Source organism: Scomber scombrus, chromosome 22 (assembly GCF_963691925.1).
Source record: "Scomber scombrus chromosome 22, fScoSco1.1, whole genome shotgun sequence".
Lineage (NCBI taxonomy): Eukaryota > Metazoa > Chordata > Actinopteri > Scombriformes > Scombridae > Scomber > Scomber scombrus.
The window spans coordinates 14,505,230-14,520,024 of NC_084991.1; the positions used below are offsets into that span (position 1 = coordinate 14,505,230).

Sequence of the window (14,795 nt, forward strand, 5' to 3'; positions counted from 1 at the left end):
ATTGTAGTTATTCAATTTACTATCACGAAAGACAAAGAAATGAATCCATTGAGAAGCTGAAACTGAGGCATGTTTAATATTTCTGCTTGAAAACTACTTCAATGCGTATTCCGTAAAGTAATTCTTTCTCTTTCCCTCCTTCAGCCGAGACGACTGTCATTCGGCGGCTTCAGCAGTCTCAGGAAAAAACGTCACGATGACAGCGAGGAGTACGTCTGCCCCTTGAACGTGGAAATGCCCAAAAGCAGCAGCTTTCAGAGAGGCGGCGTACGGATCTACGAGGAAACCTTCGAGCACCTGGAACAGGTGAGGGTTAAAATCCCTGCTGATACTGAACCAGGCAGGCCGTCTAACTTCTTTGATCTCCAATTCTTACAATGATTGAAGCATTTTAAATAATTCCTTTACTTTGTATTTGAGCTCTCTCTCATATTTGATCTTCTATTTGTATATTTTATCAGATGGAAGACTCTGAAGGGACTGTAAGACAGATAGGAGCGTTTTCTGAGGGAATCAACAATCTGACGGTGAGACACTGACATGTTTACAGTAAATAAGACTTAACTGTGTGAAAGAATAACCAACACTGGACACAGTGTACAAACCTGAGTCATATATAAACTCTTATTCTCTTCTCTCTTGTCCTGTTTGTGTTTCAGAGCATGCTGAAGGAAGATGAGCTGTTTCATGAGGTCTCCGTCAGTCCTCCAGAGGTCCACGTTGCTGTAACCGACACCAACTCCAGCATCTGATTTGAGTCACTGTGCTCGCCGAGCTTTGTTTAAAAAAAAAAAAGAAAACCTAAACTGTGCCAATCCCTCCACCTCCCACCAACCTTTACAGTAAACATGTGAGACCTCTGCTTTTACAGTATTCTCATCATTAAGCACAACCATAGCCCGAAAATACATATTTATTGAAGCCAAACTATAATGCATGACCTGAAAAGGCGAGATTTTGTTGCGTCAAAGTACCTCTTTCTGCATTTATTCTATTATTCAACGCTTCCTTTCGTGTTTGTTCTTTCTCTCCTTTATTTTAAGGACTTATCCTCAGCTGTATTACTCGTCTTTTGAGTGTAGCACTGAACAGTTTGTCCACGGCTGCAGCCAGATTAAACTTTCCATTTTGTGGTACGTTCATTTGCTTCAAATTATTGTAAAGGGTGAGTTCACTGAAATAACAGAAAAGATTTACTCACTTTCTGTTGGTCTATTTAGCCATGCAGATCATTTTAGTTAGCTTGTCTGTGTTTTAAAGATTTATCCAAGTCTGTGTGAGATTTCTGATACAATGAAGATGAACAAAATTTGCATGTGTGATGCTTGTAGTTTTAGTAAATCACAGAAACACATAGTGTGCCTTCTGCAGAGTATTCAGAGTAACAAGGACACTGTTTCTGAAAAGGGAGATTGCTTTTGAAGTTTGAAGCACTACAAACTAAATTAATTCACTGTATTGGCTCAGAGAGAGAAAAGTGAAGCTCTGAACTGAACTGGAGCAAATAAAATCTTAACAGTGAGGCTAAATACCGCTGGAGGAAGTGAGAAAGTGTTTTTTTTTGTAGTTTGGCTGACATGATCCTGTAAAGAAAATGGTTTGACATTATGTGAATACACACATCCACCCCCTTTACTGAGAGATAGATAAGGAAATACTACTCATGTCTGTGCCTTTAAATGTAAAGCTGGAGCCAGGAGGCGATTATATAAGCTCAACATAAACACTGGAAACAGGTGGAGTTCAAAAATAAACCTACCAGCATTTCAAATGATCACGTTTTATCTTGTTTGTTTAATCCATATACAGTTCACTTCATTGTTAAAGCATGTAACTCCACCTAAAACCACACTTTTCTTTTTTGTGTGGATTTAATGTATGAGATTCAACATGTAGTTTGTAAACTTTAAAGTAGTTGGTTGGCGGATAGATTTTAATTAAACCTGTTTCTAGTCTTTTAAGTTCAGCTTCTCCTTGTTTCAGCACTCTACTTAACACACAGACATGGACGTAGTATCAGACTTTTAGCGTGTAAAGTGAATAATAAGCATTATTTCCCAAAATGTTAGAAAGTAAACACGGAAACCAAAGTCTTTGTTGTTGTTTTTTTGGAATGAATGATCCAGATCTATACTGTCATGCATACCAATTCTGGTTTTATTCTGTTGTTTTTAAATTTTTTTGGTAATAAAAATAAGAGAAAAGCATTTTCTGATGGAAAAAATGTCTTTCATTTCATTCAAAGTTCCCTTTAAAACAGGCAAGATAAACACTTTAACACCGTTATGATCAAATACTTATAGATTCCTTTAGCTTCATCATAATACAGAATTAAAGACTTGAAGCATTAATAATTCATTAGCAATTGACTTTTATGTTGCATATCCAAAACACAAGTAGCCACTGTTGCCACACTGACAAAGACATCGCATCGGTATCCACATCACGTTCAATAACCGACTGAGAACATGTTTTAGCTAATGACATCTTTGACGTGACACATTTTGGACACTGCTTGACAAACAGCAAGTAAAACATTCTCAACATCTGCGATGGAATAATTATAATTACACAATTTTGTATAAACGAAGCAAGTGCTCGCAATTCTCCCAACGGTGCATAAGAATAACTTGCAAAGTGTTAAGGCACTCAAAAAAAGCCAGTAAGCCTCAACTTTCTGGTATGTTGAAACCACCAGGAGGAGGCCTCAGCAGGATTTTTTGCAACAGATACAGAATCACGTCTAAATTTACGACAAAAACAATCTGAGAACTTACGTCTGAACAATCCATCCCTACATCCTCATCTTCAGTCTCAAACACACTCAAGTCTTTCACCATTTCCCTCACTTTCATTACTCTTACTGATCACATGAATTGGTCCAAGCTGTGATTCTGTTGCATGATGAATACCATGGCATAAATATAGTATACATAGTGCAATACCCACTGTAACTGTACTGTACGAGTGCGTTAAAGCTTTCAGGGCAGAGATAATAATAACTGGACACCCTTTGATAGTCACACCTGGCGAGGACAGACGTCTAGAAGGTGAACCTGCGGCTGTTGGAGTGGCCGACTTTGTCAAGATTAGGGTTGCAGGCGAACTGGATCATTGGTGGAGGTCCGCACATGAGGATGAGGCTGTCGTCACTGGGAGGTGGTAGGTGATCCCTAATCATGTCTTCATTGATGAAGCCTTGACTGTACTCCCAGTCTGAAACAGAGAGAGGATGCAAAAGTTTAAATACAACTCAGTAGAAGAAGGTTTATGCTTATAATGACGCCTGTAAGTTGCTATGAGTTACTTGAGGCCTCATTTAACACACTGTTCATTAGTGACATCTACTGGTGAGAATGAGTTACAGCAGCTGGTAACTTTCTTTTACAGGTCCCTAAATTTTAACAAGGCTGCAACTAAATTATTTTCACTATCAATTCATCTTTAGATTATTTTCTTCGATTAATTAATTGAGTTGTTTGGTCCATAAATTGTCAGAAAATGGTGAACCACTCCCCAGCCCCCCTCAAGGTCATTTCCTTAAATGTCCACAAGAGTCAACAACCCAAAGATACTTGGTTTACTTCCATAGAAGATTAAAGAAAGCAGAAAAAATTCACATTTGAGAAGCTGGAAAAAGAGAAATTGAAGGATTATCAAAATAGTAAATGTATTTGACATTTTACAGACAAAAAAAAGTAATCATCAGATTAATCATTACTGAAAATAATCATTAGTTTGCAGTCCTTATAAACTTATCTACAACCAGGAACTAAAAATGAAAAAAAACAAAAACGAAACCTGATTATACAGAAAGCTAAATCTTATTAATCATTTCCTCTAAGACATCACTATCTGTTGCCTCAGTAGTTGCTATCTTTCAAGAGGAAACACAGAAATAACACAAGACTGTCACCGGTTAGAGACTTAACAGGTCCAAAATACAGATTAATTACAACAAAGATGGAAAAACAGAACGTATAATTAACAATAATACTGTAGTTGTGATAAATTATACTGCTGACAGGGTTTGACAAGTGGTTACAGAAAGTCTCGCATAACAGGAAAATCAGACACGCTCTGCATGAGTGCATGAATAAAGACCCTGTGAAACACCTGAAATGTCAATGAGGCAAATCAGCGTGTTGGCAGAACTAATATACAATTATTTTATTGTTAGAGAATTTACCGTCAGGTGCTCTGTCCAGGGTGAACCACAGATTGAACCGATCTGGATTATTGGCCTGAATCTCTTCCAACTCCGGTCGCAGCAGGATGTCTTTCTCCGTCTGGAAAAAAGAAAAAGAAAAGGTGCTTGCTTTGAAACTACTGCATGAACCCATTCTACCAGTCTCCTGTTTTGTACAATCAACTCCTTCTTTATATTGGCAGGCAAGCGTGCAGTGCATAAAGTGAAACATACCTGGTTAGCAAACAACAGGTAACACACTGTCTGGTCTTGTGGATCCTTCATTATAGCTGTGATGATCTGCAGCATGGGTGTAATCCCTGGAAGAAAACAGTGCCCAAGAAAAAGAAAGAGGTGCATTGTGTTAGTATGTTAAATATTAAGGTTTAGACTCTCAGACAAAGAATTTCCATATTTAGACTCTCACTATATATCGTCTGAAGTATGTGAACAGCTGTCTATAGCCTTTAACTTGACGCTACAGTATACAATAATATTTTAGACAGTACAGTGCTGACAACTTTATAGCAACAGTTTAATGTTTAAGCACTTGAGTGGCCTGCGTAGAGCCCCGTCTGAGGGCTGGATCTGTGAGCCAAGCCTTATCGCACAACATCAGTCACGTCCTCACTAATGCTAAAGCGACAGAATGGAAGAAAATCCCTGCAGCCAAGATCCAAAATCTTACAGAGAGTCTTCCCAGAAGAAGAGTGGAGGCTTTTCAAGCAGCAGATTAATGCCCATCAGTTTAGAACAAGATACGGGTGTAGTGTGTGGGTGTCTGCATACTTTTACACTTCTGCATTTATGCACCGATGCAAAAATCTGACACATGGGAGACGTTTGCAGCTTAAAAGCGTTGCACTAACTCATTGAAAAATCAAACTTAGAAGACAAACCTTAAAAAGAAACATGAGCTTTGCTTTTTGCAAGTTGAAGAATGACTCAGCAATATTTATTTAACCTTATTTTAACCACATAAATCCCACTGAGGTCAGAAACCTCTTTACACAAGGGAGACCTGGCCATCAGTGGTTGGCACTGCAAGCGTTTTTTGTGTGGATATTTTGTCAGGGTCTCCTGCACCCCAACTAAACTGAAGACCATGATTAAAAAAATGATATCTGCACTTTTGAGAAAAAAAACCTAACAATAACCTTCAAGAACAAAGAGCAGAGGTGCAAAATCCTCTAAATATAATGACTGTGGTTATTATTGTTGTCTCTGTCAATCAATTTCCTGGGTGAAGAGAGTGAAAGGTTTCGCTTACCCGTCCCTCCAGCAATCATGCCCAAATGTTTGGCCGTCTTGATCTCAGCTTGAGATTTCTTATCTGGTTGAATGGCGAATTTTCCTGCAGAGGGAGAGTTACAGCGTCACACATGTATCATCTGACTCACTTACTCCAAACATCTGTTCATCTGCATATGTTTTAGTGCTGACCTCTGCTCTTGTAGACGAGAAGGCCGCTGGGTCCTCTGAAATCAATTACGTCATTGAGCTTGAGGCTCTCCAAGTATTGACTCATCTTCCCGCCCTCTGGGAATTTAGGGTTGACATCTTTGAAGTAAATCTGTGAACAAGGGATGACAGGAAGATTGGCTTAGAAAAACGAAAAGGAAACCACTGAATTTTACAGCGACAACTTCTTTTTTAAATTTTAACGACAGTACCTTCACCACCAAATCCACACAGCCTTTGTCATCATCACTGGAGGTCGGCGTGTAAGGACGGACCACAAGCTTTCCGTCTATCTTTGCAGACAAATAGATATGCTGCCCTGGGAAAGAAAACAGATGTCCTTTTTTCAATTTGGTTTCTTATATTGGTTTTCATATTTTGCATATACAAACACGTGACTTGAGTGCACATACTAACCAATAGGGAGACCAAGGATGTGTTCAGGGGACGGCAGAGCAAAGCGGAACTTCCTTGTATCATGGCTGACAATCTGAAAAAGCAGAAGCACAGAAGTGTTTAGCAGATAACACAGCTGCAGCTAACAAGCATGACAATACACAAACAGCAGTGGTGGTCCTTGAACGCATCTGCTGCGTTTGCAAATATGTAGAGTTTAGTTTAGTTTATTTGCACATAAAAATATTTAAAAAAAATACATAATACAAGTAAAGTAATACATGCAGGTGTGTTGGAGATTAATAAAGTAAAACAATAACTAACAAAAGGAGAAATGTGCAGGAGGAGCAATGTCAGGTGGCCCTCCTGTAGTGAAACATACAACCTAAAAACTTAAAAAAAGAAAAAAGAGACTACCTGTTTGTCTATCAGCCGCAGTGCATACTTGATGTTGGGGTCCTCTAAGGTGATGGCAGGTCTCCTTTTTCCGAAGAGAAGTCTGAAGATGATGTTGATGATGCCGTCAAAACCGCCTCGGATGAGCTGCAATATAAAGATTAAGAAGTGGGACAGTATGAGTCAAGATAGCCGAGCTAGTATTAGGGGCGTTGACTCACTAATGTCAAGCCATTTTTGTGTTTTGGTTAAATCCAAACAGGAGAAATGACTCATATCTTGGCAGTTCCTGCGGTCAGGCCCGTCCAGCTCCCAACAAACACCCTTGGCAAAGCTATACTAAACCACAGCTAATGCTAGTCTTAGCTAAAGCGAAAGGAATTAGCTGATATATATAACATTAGTCTAGGATATATCTTTCATGAAAGTGTACTTACGCCAATGATGTAGGACAGCATTTTCAGTCAGTTCAAGTTACTGCCAAAGTGTTTCTTAATGCGCCACACTGGAGTTTTTCTGCAACTAACGCTGATAGGAGTACGAGCTGTCAAGAAAGTAGGTCAAGCTACTTCAAGCTAATAAGGTAACATCCGGTCTCTACGTCAAAATAAAAGACCTTGATTCTATTTTTGTCAGGTTTTCTTACCTAATAACATCCATAAAGCCTGTTATAACTATCAATTTAATTATGAATTCATTATTTAACGAGTAATACGTTTTTAAACAGCTCAAAACACCGTCTTTATACTGTTTTTAAGTTACATATTGTCGAATACTAGGATGGCGTAGTCATGGCCCGCCCAACTCTGCATCTGATTGCTTGATTCTAATATTTTGACCGTTGCTATAAACAATCGAATTCCTCAACCAATGAAGGCTGCGAGTTTTAGCCAATCAGAAGCAGAGTAAGGGCGGGTCATGACTTCGCCATCCTTGAAAAAAATTTATTTGCGTCGTTTATTAGTTACAGTGTCACAACGTCCATCTCATGACAGCTAACTTGACACTGTTGGCGTCACTTCCGTATGTCGGTTACTGGATTTTCAGTATAAAAGTCCTCGATAAGAACAATAAAATAAAGACATACTTCCCACAATAAAAGTTTATGATTGACAGAGAGAGTTTTATGAAACTGAATGACAGATCAGTATTATTCATGGACAATATATGATATAATATACAACAATATATGAACATTGCTTTGGTCACACTTTAGCTGAAAGAGATCCTATCTTTGATTATTATTTTATTGCAAGAACACAGAAACAGCAGCGACAGAAACTCTGCAGAGTACTCAACAAAAGCCATTACTACTACTACTACTACTACTACTACTACTACTACTACTATTATTACTTCTATTAGTACTACTACCTGTTGTTCTTATTTCATAGTGACATCCCAAAGTCCCAGAGGTTAATAAAGTTAGTCTTAAAGTCATAAAACTAAGCTTTTATTGTGAGCATGTGTAAAGAGGTCTAAACTCCAGCAACACTTGTATAAAGAACAACTTTCATAATGAAGTTGTTTTTAACTTCCACACGAACCTTTGAAGTAGGTCACTTGGACACTCACACACACTTACTCTCATTTTTCCTGTTGTTATTTTTTATTGTTGTTATTATATATATGTTGAAATTATTCGGTTTGTTGTATGTAGTCATATTATCTTCTGTAATATTGTGTAATTTTATTTTTTTTTAGGTGGAGGCTTTAAGTAAGCCCATTTGGGTTTTCCGCCTCTCCCTGCAATGAGTTATCTATCATTATTTGTCTTGTTTTGTGTAATTAAAAATTTGCGAAAAATAAAAATAAAATAAATAAAAATAAAATAGAGTTGAATCATTTCTACCCTTACCAAATAATATAATTTTATGTTCTACCTTATCTACAGAAAATGCATTATATTCTAATGAAATAATGCCATCACAGCTCAGGTTTTGTATGCCAAACATGAAATACCTGACCTTCAAAGGCTAAAACAATGTTATTGACAAGCTAATATAGATATATTTGCTATCTGTTACTTTAATTTATTCAATCTCATCAAAATGTAGTAATTTAAATTCTAAATGATGTCCAAAGACACCAAATATGTAACGCAACATTTTGGGGAAATGTGAATAAAATCTTAATATTATTCTTCTGCTTTGAGTGTTAACATCTGATCAGTGTGTACATCATACTTTTATCCTAGCTCAAGCTGTTTACTCTTCATTTGCTAGTGTTTACATTTCATACACTGACCACTGTTACCACGGGTCACACTGTCTATATCTTATTTATATCACTCTGTTCATACAGTACATATTTTACCATAGTCATACATACATACCCATATTTAACTGTACAACTGTATATGTGACAAATAAAGTACCTTTTACTTTACTGTTTATTCTATTTATTATACCTACTACTACTCTTGTTTTCTGGCTCTAGTAGACATCAGTGATTATTCACTAATAGAAATTGATCAGTGCCCTGGGCAAAATGGAAAAACATAATCCATTTTTTTTCTTTTTTTTTCATTGTTGTGCTGATCTTCTGCTGTATGCTCCTTTATGTCCTTTAGATGGCAGTAGTGACCTATTTAACAGGCCGGTTTGGCTGATTCAAAGTCAGTTCCAAGTGTTTAGAAACAAACATCATCATTTGAATTGAATTTGTCATGCAAGCAACACATGGAGACACTTTTCTTAAGAGCAGTGATTCACACTTCTTCTGCCACTGTAGTTGTAGTAATGAAGATTGCTACTACAAGGAACATATGACATGATAAAGTTCTGTATCAACAGGAAATAAAACATTTTTATTGATCATTTGTGTATATGAAGTTATATAACAACAGTCAGAAAACTCCACAGAGTGAATCACTACACAAAGTGAAACAAAACTGTAAAACACCTCGTCAAAAATGAAGGTATACACAGCAAATATAACTGTCAGCGGCTCGTCGTCACTGCGAGCAATATGGCAGGAAAAAACACCCCAAACAGTTCTACAAGATTACAGAGAAAATTTCCACACACAAAATACTCAAGCAGGCAGTTGATATACACAAAGGCAACTAGGATCTTTCTACAGCATCAGATTCTATTTACTTTACACAGCTTTGTTTTTGAAAGGTCAGTGTGTCTTTTCGTCGGTGTCAACTGGAGAGAATCTTGACTTCCTTGTCACACAGAGAGCTTGATTATGTATCTTACACAAGGAGAATTTGGGGTTCGATTATGCATGCATACTTTGGTAGGAAATCGTAATAAGAGGAGCATTGCGATGCAATGCAGGTAATGGCTTTTGCTTTGTAGATTTTCCACACACCTCGCAATCCGGTGGGTTCTGCAATGCTGCCCATTACCGAATTCCCTGATACGTTTTGCACGTGTTACGTCTGACGTAATTCTGTTTGATTTTCTTTCAGCTTTGATCGGATTACTCCGTTAGTAAAACCTATTTGCATTAATGTTTAATTGCTCAGGCCATATTTGTAGACCCTTTACCTTGTACTTTAATCCTTTTTTTTCTCCTCATTTAAATCTGAAGCTGTACTTGTTCATCTACATATGTCATACATGTCAAATAAAAAAAATCCCCTGTTTGAGGAGTGATTGGGAATGCAATCGTATTAAAGTATATTCAATGATTTTTGGAATGCTATCGGACAGGGGAGGTTTTTCTAACCCAAAGGGTTATGAAATAAATTAATAATAGCTGAAAAAATATAAACAAATGACTTTTCTTTTTTTTTTTTTACAACAAAAAGTGCAAAGTACATCTAATCTCACGGTTAAAATAATCTACACCGACACAGTCCATACTGTACATTCAAAGTTTTCATCTCAAATATAAAAGGGTTCTTAATCAACAGAGCAGTCAACAAATTTAAAAAAAAGAAAATCCAGGATGAAATGAAATGATGATGAGATATAGTATTATGGATGATAGATATTATAACATGATATTTGCAGCTGAGTAATCATATTCATGTCACTTTATATTTATTCTAGATATACATTTTTGACATGATTATGTAAATATATACATGGCATTTTTAAGGGGGTTATTTAAATGTGTAATCTTGTTTGGTATTTAACTAATACTCCCTGAAACTTCTGATGCTGGAACTGTGTGCAAGAAGAAAAAACAAACCTGCGAAAAGGGAGGGAACCCTAAACAGAGTTCAACAAGTGGTGTCAAGCTCCAACCTACAAGCTGAATCTAAGTGTGCTGTGTCCTAACCATTTCACTGGAAAGGAGAAACATCTCTCTGGACTATAATCAGCCTCTAGAGTTAGAATCTTTTTTCCTCGAGCGACGCCACCCACGTTAACACCACGGGATGAACATACAAGTATTGCACAGTGCTCAACAAAATGCAGTGTGAAGCAACCCGCTCGTGCTCAGATAAAACGTCTTCCCGCCTTTTTTATTTGTATTTTTTTGGCCGCGTGTAGTCAGGTGACGTCACGCTCTCTCTCTCTCTCTCTTTCTCTCAGTCTCTCTGCGTGTAGAAGGGAAAATGGCATTAAACGCTACGACATCACTACAGAACAAACTGGTTTCGCTACCTACTGATAAGTCTACATTTCTAAGCACACACGGCATTCACAGTGATACACAAAGCAGTCCTCAGAGACTCCTATGGAATGACAAGTAGCTTTTTCATAATAGTGCTATCAACTACACAATAACATTGAAAACATTTAGAAAGTCCTCCTGAAGCTAGCATCGAGTATATGCAAGAGGTTCCTCCAAGATAAGAGACTTCATGGTTTTCATGGATTAAACTTATTCCTTTCCTAATTGGACCCGTAGTAAAGGACATGATGGACTAATAGCCTACGCAGACCATTAACTTTTACGGTTGTTTCGTATTCGCTTGGTGTAGTCCTGTGCCAACAAGAAAATAAAACTGATGTAACCACTGTTGGCTGAAACGTGATTTGTCAATATTGCGTTCTTTTTTTAATTGAGCCGATGGAGCGGGCATATTTCTGGCTCCCCCTGTAGGTGTCCTGGAATAAAGCCAGCCAATAATCGTTCAAAACAATAGTCGTAAAGAAGTCAACAAGCTAGGTCAAAGACATCCAGTGCAAAACAGCAGCCACATAAATGTTAAAATTGGCAGTAAAACATGGCTAGCTCTATTGTCACTGTGAGAAGGCAACGCAAAGCAAAGACTGCGATTCAGGGCACCATTGCAGCCAAAGACATTGTTCCCAATAAACCAAAGCTACAACCACTAGCAAGTGGGAGTGTGCATGAAAGAGAGGGCCTCTACACAAGTCACCTCCCTGAAAATGGCAGTGTTTAGAAACTCGCTTCACCTCTGTCAATATAGTCATACATTGACCCAAAGTTAAACATTACTCTTGATTTTTTTTCTTCTCCCTCTCCTCTGATTGAAGGCAAGGGGATCGTATCAGAAGAGACAGCCCCTGGTGTCAGTAGATCTCCCCCCGTCCCAGCCTTTAGTAAAGATTGTAAAAAAAATCATGCAGTTTACTAAAAATAGTCAAGACGTTTGTTGAATTGCTCTAAAAAATAGTCCTCTTAAAACCAGAGTCACGATTCTTTTTTTTTCTTTTTTCTTTTTTTAACTCCCTCTCAAAGATCAGACCCCGGCCTAAATGCGATAATATCTCCGACAATGACAAGGCTGTTTAAAGAAAGCAGTTAACAAAATATTGTTAAACAAGCTTAAGGACACAATGGCTACAGCTTGGTGCTTTTTTTCCCACAAGGGGTCTGTTTCTGAAGGGTTAGGAAATGAGTCTTTTTTTTGGGAGGCATTTTCCATTTTTGGAAAAAAAAAAGAAGACGAAAAAAAGAAACAAACAAAAATAAGCCAGTAGAAGTGAACGATAGCCTTTAAAACGAGGACCTATTTCACTTAGAAGAAACTGCTTAACATGGAGAGATGAAATGCTAACTGGTTTGCATTGACTATTGTTTCTGGTAACAGTGTGCATCAAGCTAAACATATAGGTCCTCTGATTGAGAAATAAGTACAAAAAGTTGTAAGAAATCATGTGCTTGTATAATTTCCAGAAGCATAATTTTTCCCACAGAACCATAGTAGTTAATGGCCTTGTATTTTGGAGTTTAGTGTGTATATATTTTCATCTGTTGGTCTTTTCTGTAATGATCATTTGCTGAACTTAAAGCCAGACATTGTCCTTTACAATGTGAATATATTTCCACTAGCATTTTGCAGGTTGAAATTACTTTTTTTTTAATATCTGGAATGCAATAAGGTAATAAGGTAGAATTTTTAAATCCTGGGATATATAATATTGGCTTTCCTCTATATCTGCATTTACATAATTTAAAATAGAACATCTTATTAAAAACATCAAGATATACACAGATTAGGAAACGGGTAACAACATACAAACACATAAACTAGAAATCATTTTTGTCTGCATACTTATATATACAACTGTGGTACAATAAATTCTTTCAGTCATGCGCTATCTATACAGATCATATTGCTTAAAAGAAGGGGGCATTTGGTCGGGGCAGTTAAGTGCGTGGCGATGAAAAACAAAAAAACTGCTGAATCAGAGACAAAAAAAAGAAAGGAAGAAAAAAGCAAGAAAAGTAGGACCCTGATAGAAAAAAAGCAGAGAATGGGAATGTCGCAGGAAGTTTGAACAATTAGGGTTGATTGTGAAATTAGGAGCAGTAAAGAGGGGAGAGGCTGGGAGGTGGGGTAAAGAGGAAGGTGGGGAGGGGGTTTACATGGATGGACCCATATATCACTGAGGTATTTACACATACTGGCTAAAGAGTACTACAAGGCAGGTGCTGAAAGGGCCCTGTCTATTTCTTGGTGGAGAGCTGAGCGTCCACCTCCTCCTCGGGCTTTAGCACATGCCACTGGGCGATGGGTCTCCTGGGGTTGGCCAGCATGTCGGACCAGTGGCGCAGCTCCGTCCCCGAGCTGTTGAGGCCCACAAAGACCTTGCCGATAGCATCGTTCTTGCCGATCTTGTCATAGTCCAGAACAGTTATAACAACTTGCACTTTCTGTGAAGAGGGAAGAGTTGGAGAAGAAGGGAGACATAAAAGTAGAGCAAGGCGTCGTCAGCATAAAGACGGTTCATGTTCATTTGTATCAGCAGGGATCAGTTGTGCTGTGAGAGTTTTTAAAAGACATCCAGGGAAATAAAGCAAACAGAGATACACATTCTAACATCTGATATATCATAGCGAAAAGTTAGTTATTTTTGTCATACAATAAGGCAGACTTGTGTCTCTGCTCTTACATTCAATTGAAGTGATAATCTGCAAGATTAGTTGTCTCCCATCATTGGTAATATGTGATTTCTGTTACATTTTTGTCTTTCTGGCCTGAATTACTCAGAGGTCATCTGTCAATAAAGGTTTTTTAAAAAACAAACATTTTATTTGGTGAACTTGGAGTTTCTGTTGGAGTTGGTTTTCTCATTTTCAATTGAACTACTGCTTTGTATGTAATTATATTCCTTGTAGATATACTACTTTTATGTACTTCCTGTACTATTTCATTGCCAATTTTATCGTTTTATTTTGTTTTCTGATTTAAAACATTTGTCAATAAATGTTTTTGTGTGTAGTGTGGAGGGGGCCACATTTCATTGTACAATACTGCATTGTATCATCATAATACAACTGAACACTGAACCTTATATTTTGTGGAGCCTGGAATTTCCCCCAGAAATATGCAATGAAATAAATAGTTGCACTTTAACATAAGTTAATATTAAGTATAAAATGTTTTTAGAGTATTAAACTGTTTGACTATTACTTGAAGTGGTACAGTACCAGTACCAGAATGAGGGAGTCCTTCGGACATTAATGTTGATTAACAGTAAATGACATTCCAGACCAGGCCTCGGTTATACTCACAGCGAAAAAATGGCAGAATGTTTTATTACTCAGAGGTCTTAGACTCGGCCTCTGCATGTGTTTATTCAAAGGGACGCTGCAAAAGAGGAGTGACCTGGGCATCAATCTCTGGCAGAGAATATGAATTAGTGCACAAAGAGCCCTGATTAAGTTTCGATCCACTTGCACACTGAGATGGGGGCTACCGCCACCTGCGTGAGCTCTGAGCCACTGTTCTAAAAGAGCATGCCTAATACGCCATGTAATGAAATACTGAAAAAGGCTCCCAGATGGCCAGTTGGGGTTAGTTGGTTTTTAAAGGTACAGTTCCCCTTCAAATTGCCTAATGAAACAAGGCTTTCTTTGACAGCAGCAGACCCTCTTTGTTAATGACCAGCCAGTAATGTTTTGTCGTTTCTATACACCAATAACAATCAAACTGTTGACAATAATTAAAGGAATAGCTCAACCGTCTGAGAAT

At 37.7% G+C, this 14,795-nt stretch overlaps 3 protein-coding genes across 3 annotated transcripts in view; 1 reads left to right on the top strand and 2 right to left on the bottom strand.

Moving 5' to 3' along the window:
- LOC134004297 (liprin-beta-1-like) overlaps nt 1-1,527 on the top strand; it is a 31,182-nt gene extending 29,655 nt beyond the window's left edge. The window contains exons 23-25 of the mRNA XM_062443521.1: nt 145-306; nt 462-527; nt 660-1,527. Coding sequence (XP_062299505.1) covers nt 145-306; nt 462-527; nt 660-752 — 321 coding nt within the window. The 3' untranslated portion in view covers nt 753-1,527. The remainder of the gene's footprint in view (nt 1-144; nt 307-461; nt 528-659) is intronic.
- Nucleotides 1,528-2,149: 622 nt separating this feature from the next.
- LOC134004298 (NADH-cytochrome b5 reductase 3) lies at nt 2,150-7,008 on the bottom strand. Its single transcript, XM_062443522.1, has 9 exons — nt 6,880-7,008; nt 6,464-6,589; nt 6,068-6,140; nt 5,863-5,969; nt 5,633-5,762; nt 5,460-5,543; nt 4,424-4,509; nt 4,190-4,289; nt 2,150-3,216 (listed from the first exon to the last, which is right to left on the bottom strand). Exons 1-9 carry the CDS (start codon nt 6,898-6,900, stop codon nt 3,044-3,046), a joined length of 900 nt encoding a protein of 299 aa, XP_062299506.1. The 5' UTR covers nt 6,901-7,008; the 3' UTR covers nt 2,150-3,043.
- A 6,259-nt stretch (nt 7,009-13,267) lies between these two features.
- The window catches only part of syt1a (synaptotagmin Ia), a 43,989-nt gene continuing 42,461 nt past the window's right edge, over nt 13,268-14,795 (bottom strand). The window contains exon 8 of the mRNA XM_062443782.1: nt 13,268-13,474. Within this exon, the coding sequence (XP_062299766.1) occupies nt 13,268-13,474 (207 nt within the window). The remainder of the gene's footprint in view (nt 13,475-14,795) is intronic.

Bases quoted from the DNA above. Each gene is read 5' to 3' on its own strand.
- LOC134004298 (XM_062443522.1), bottom strand. From the start codon at position 6,900: ATGCTGTCCTACATCATTGGC. The intron at 4,510-5,459 runs GTAAGCGAAACC...GTTTTCTTCCAG, and splicing joins CATGATTGCTGGAGGGACGG to GGATTACACCCATGCTGCAG. The intron at 4,290-4,423 runs GTATGTTTCACT...TCTTTTTTCCAG, and splicing joins ACCTGTTGTTTGCTAACCAG to ACGGAGAAAGACATCCTGCT.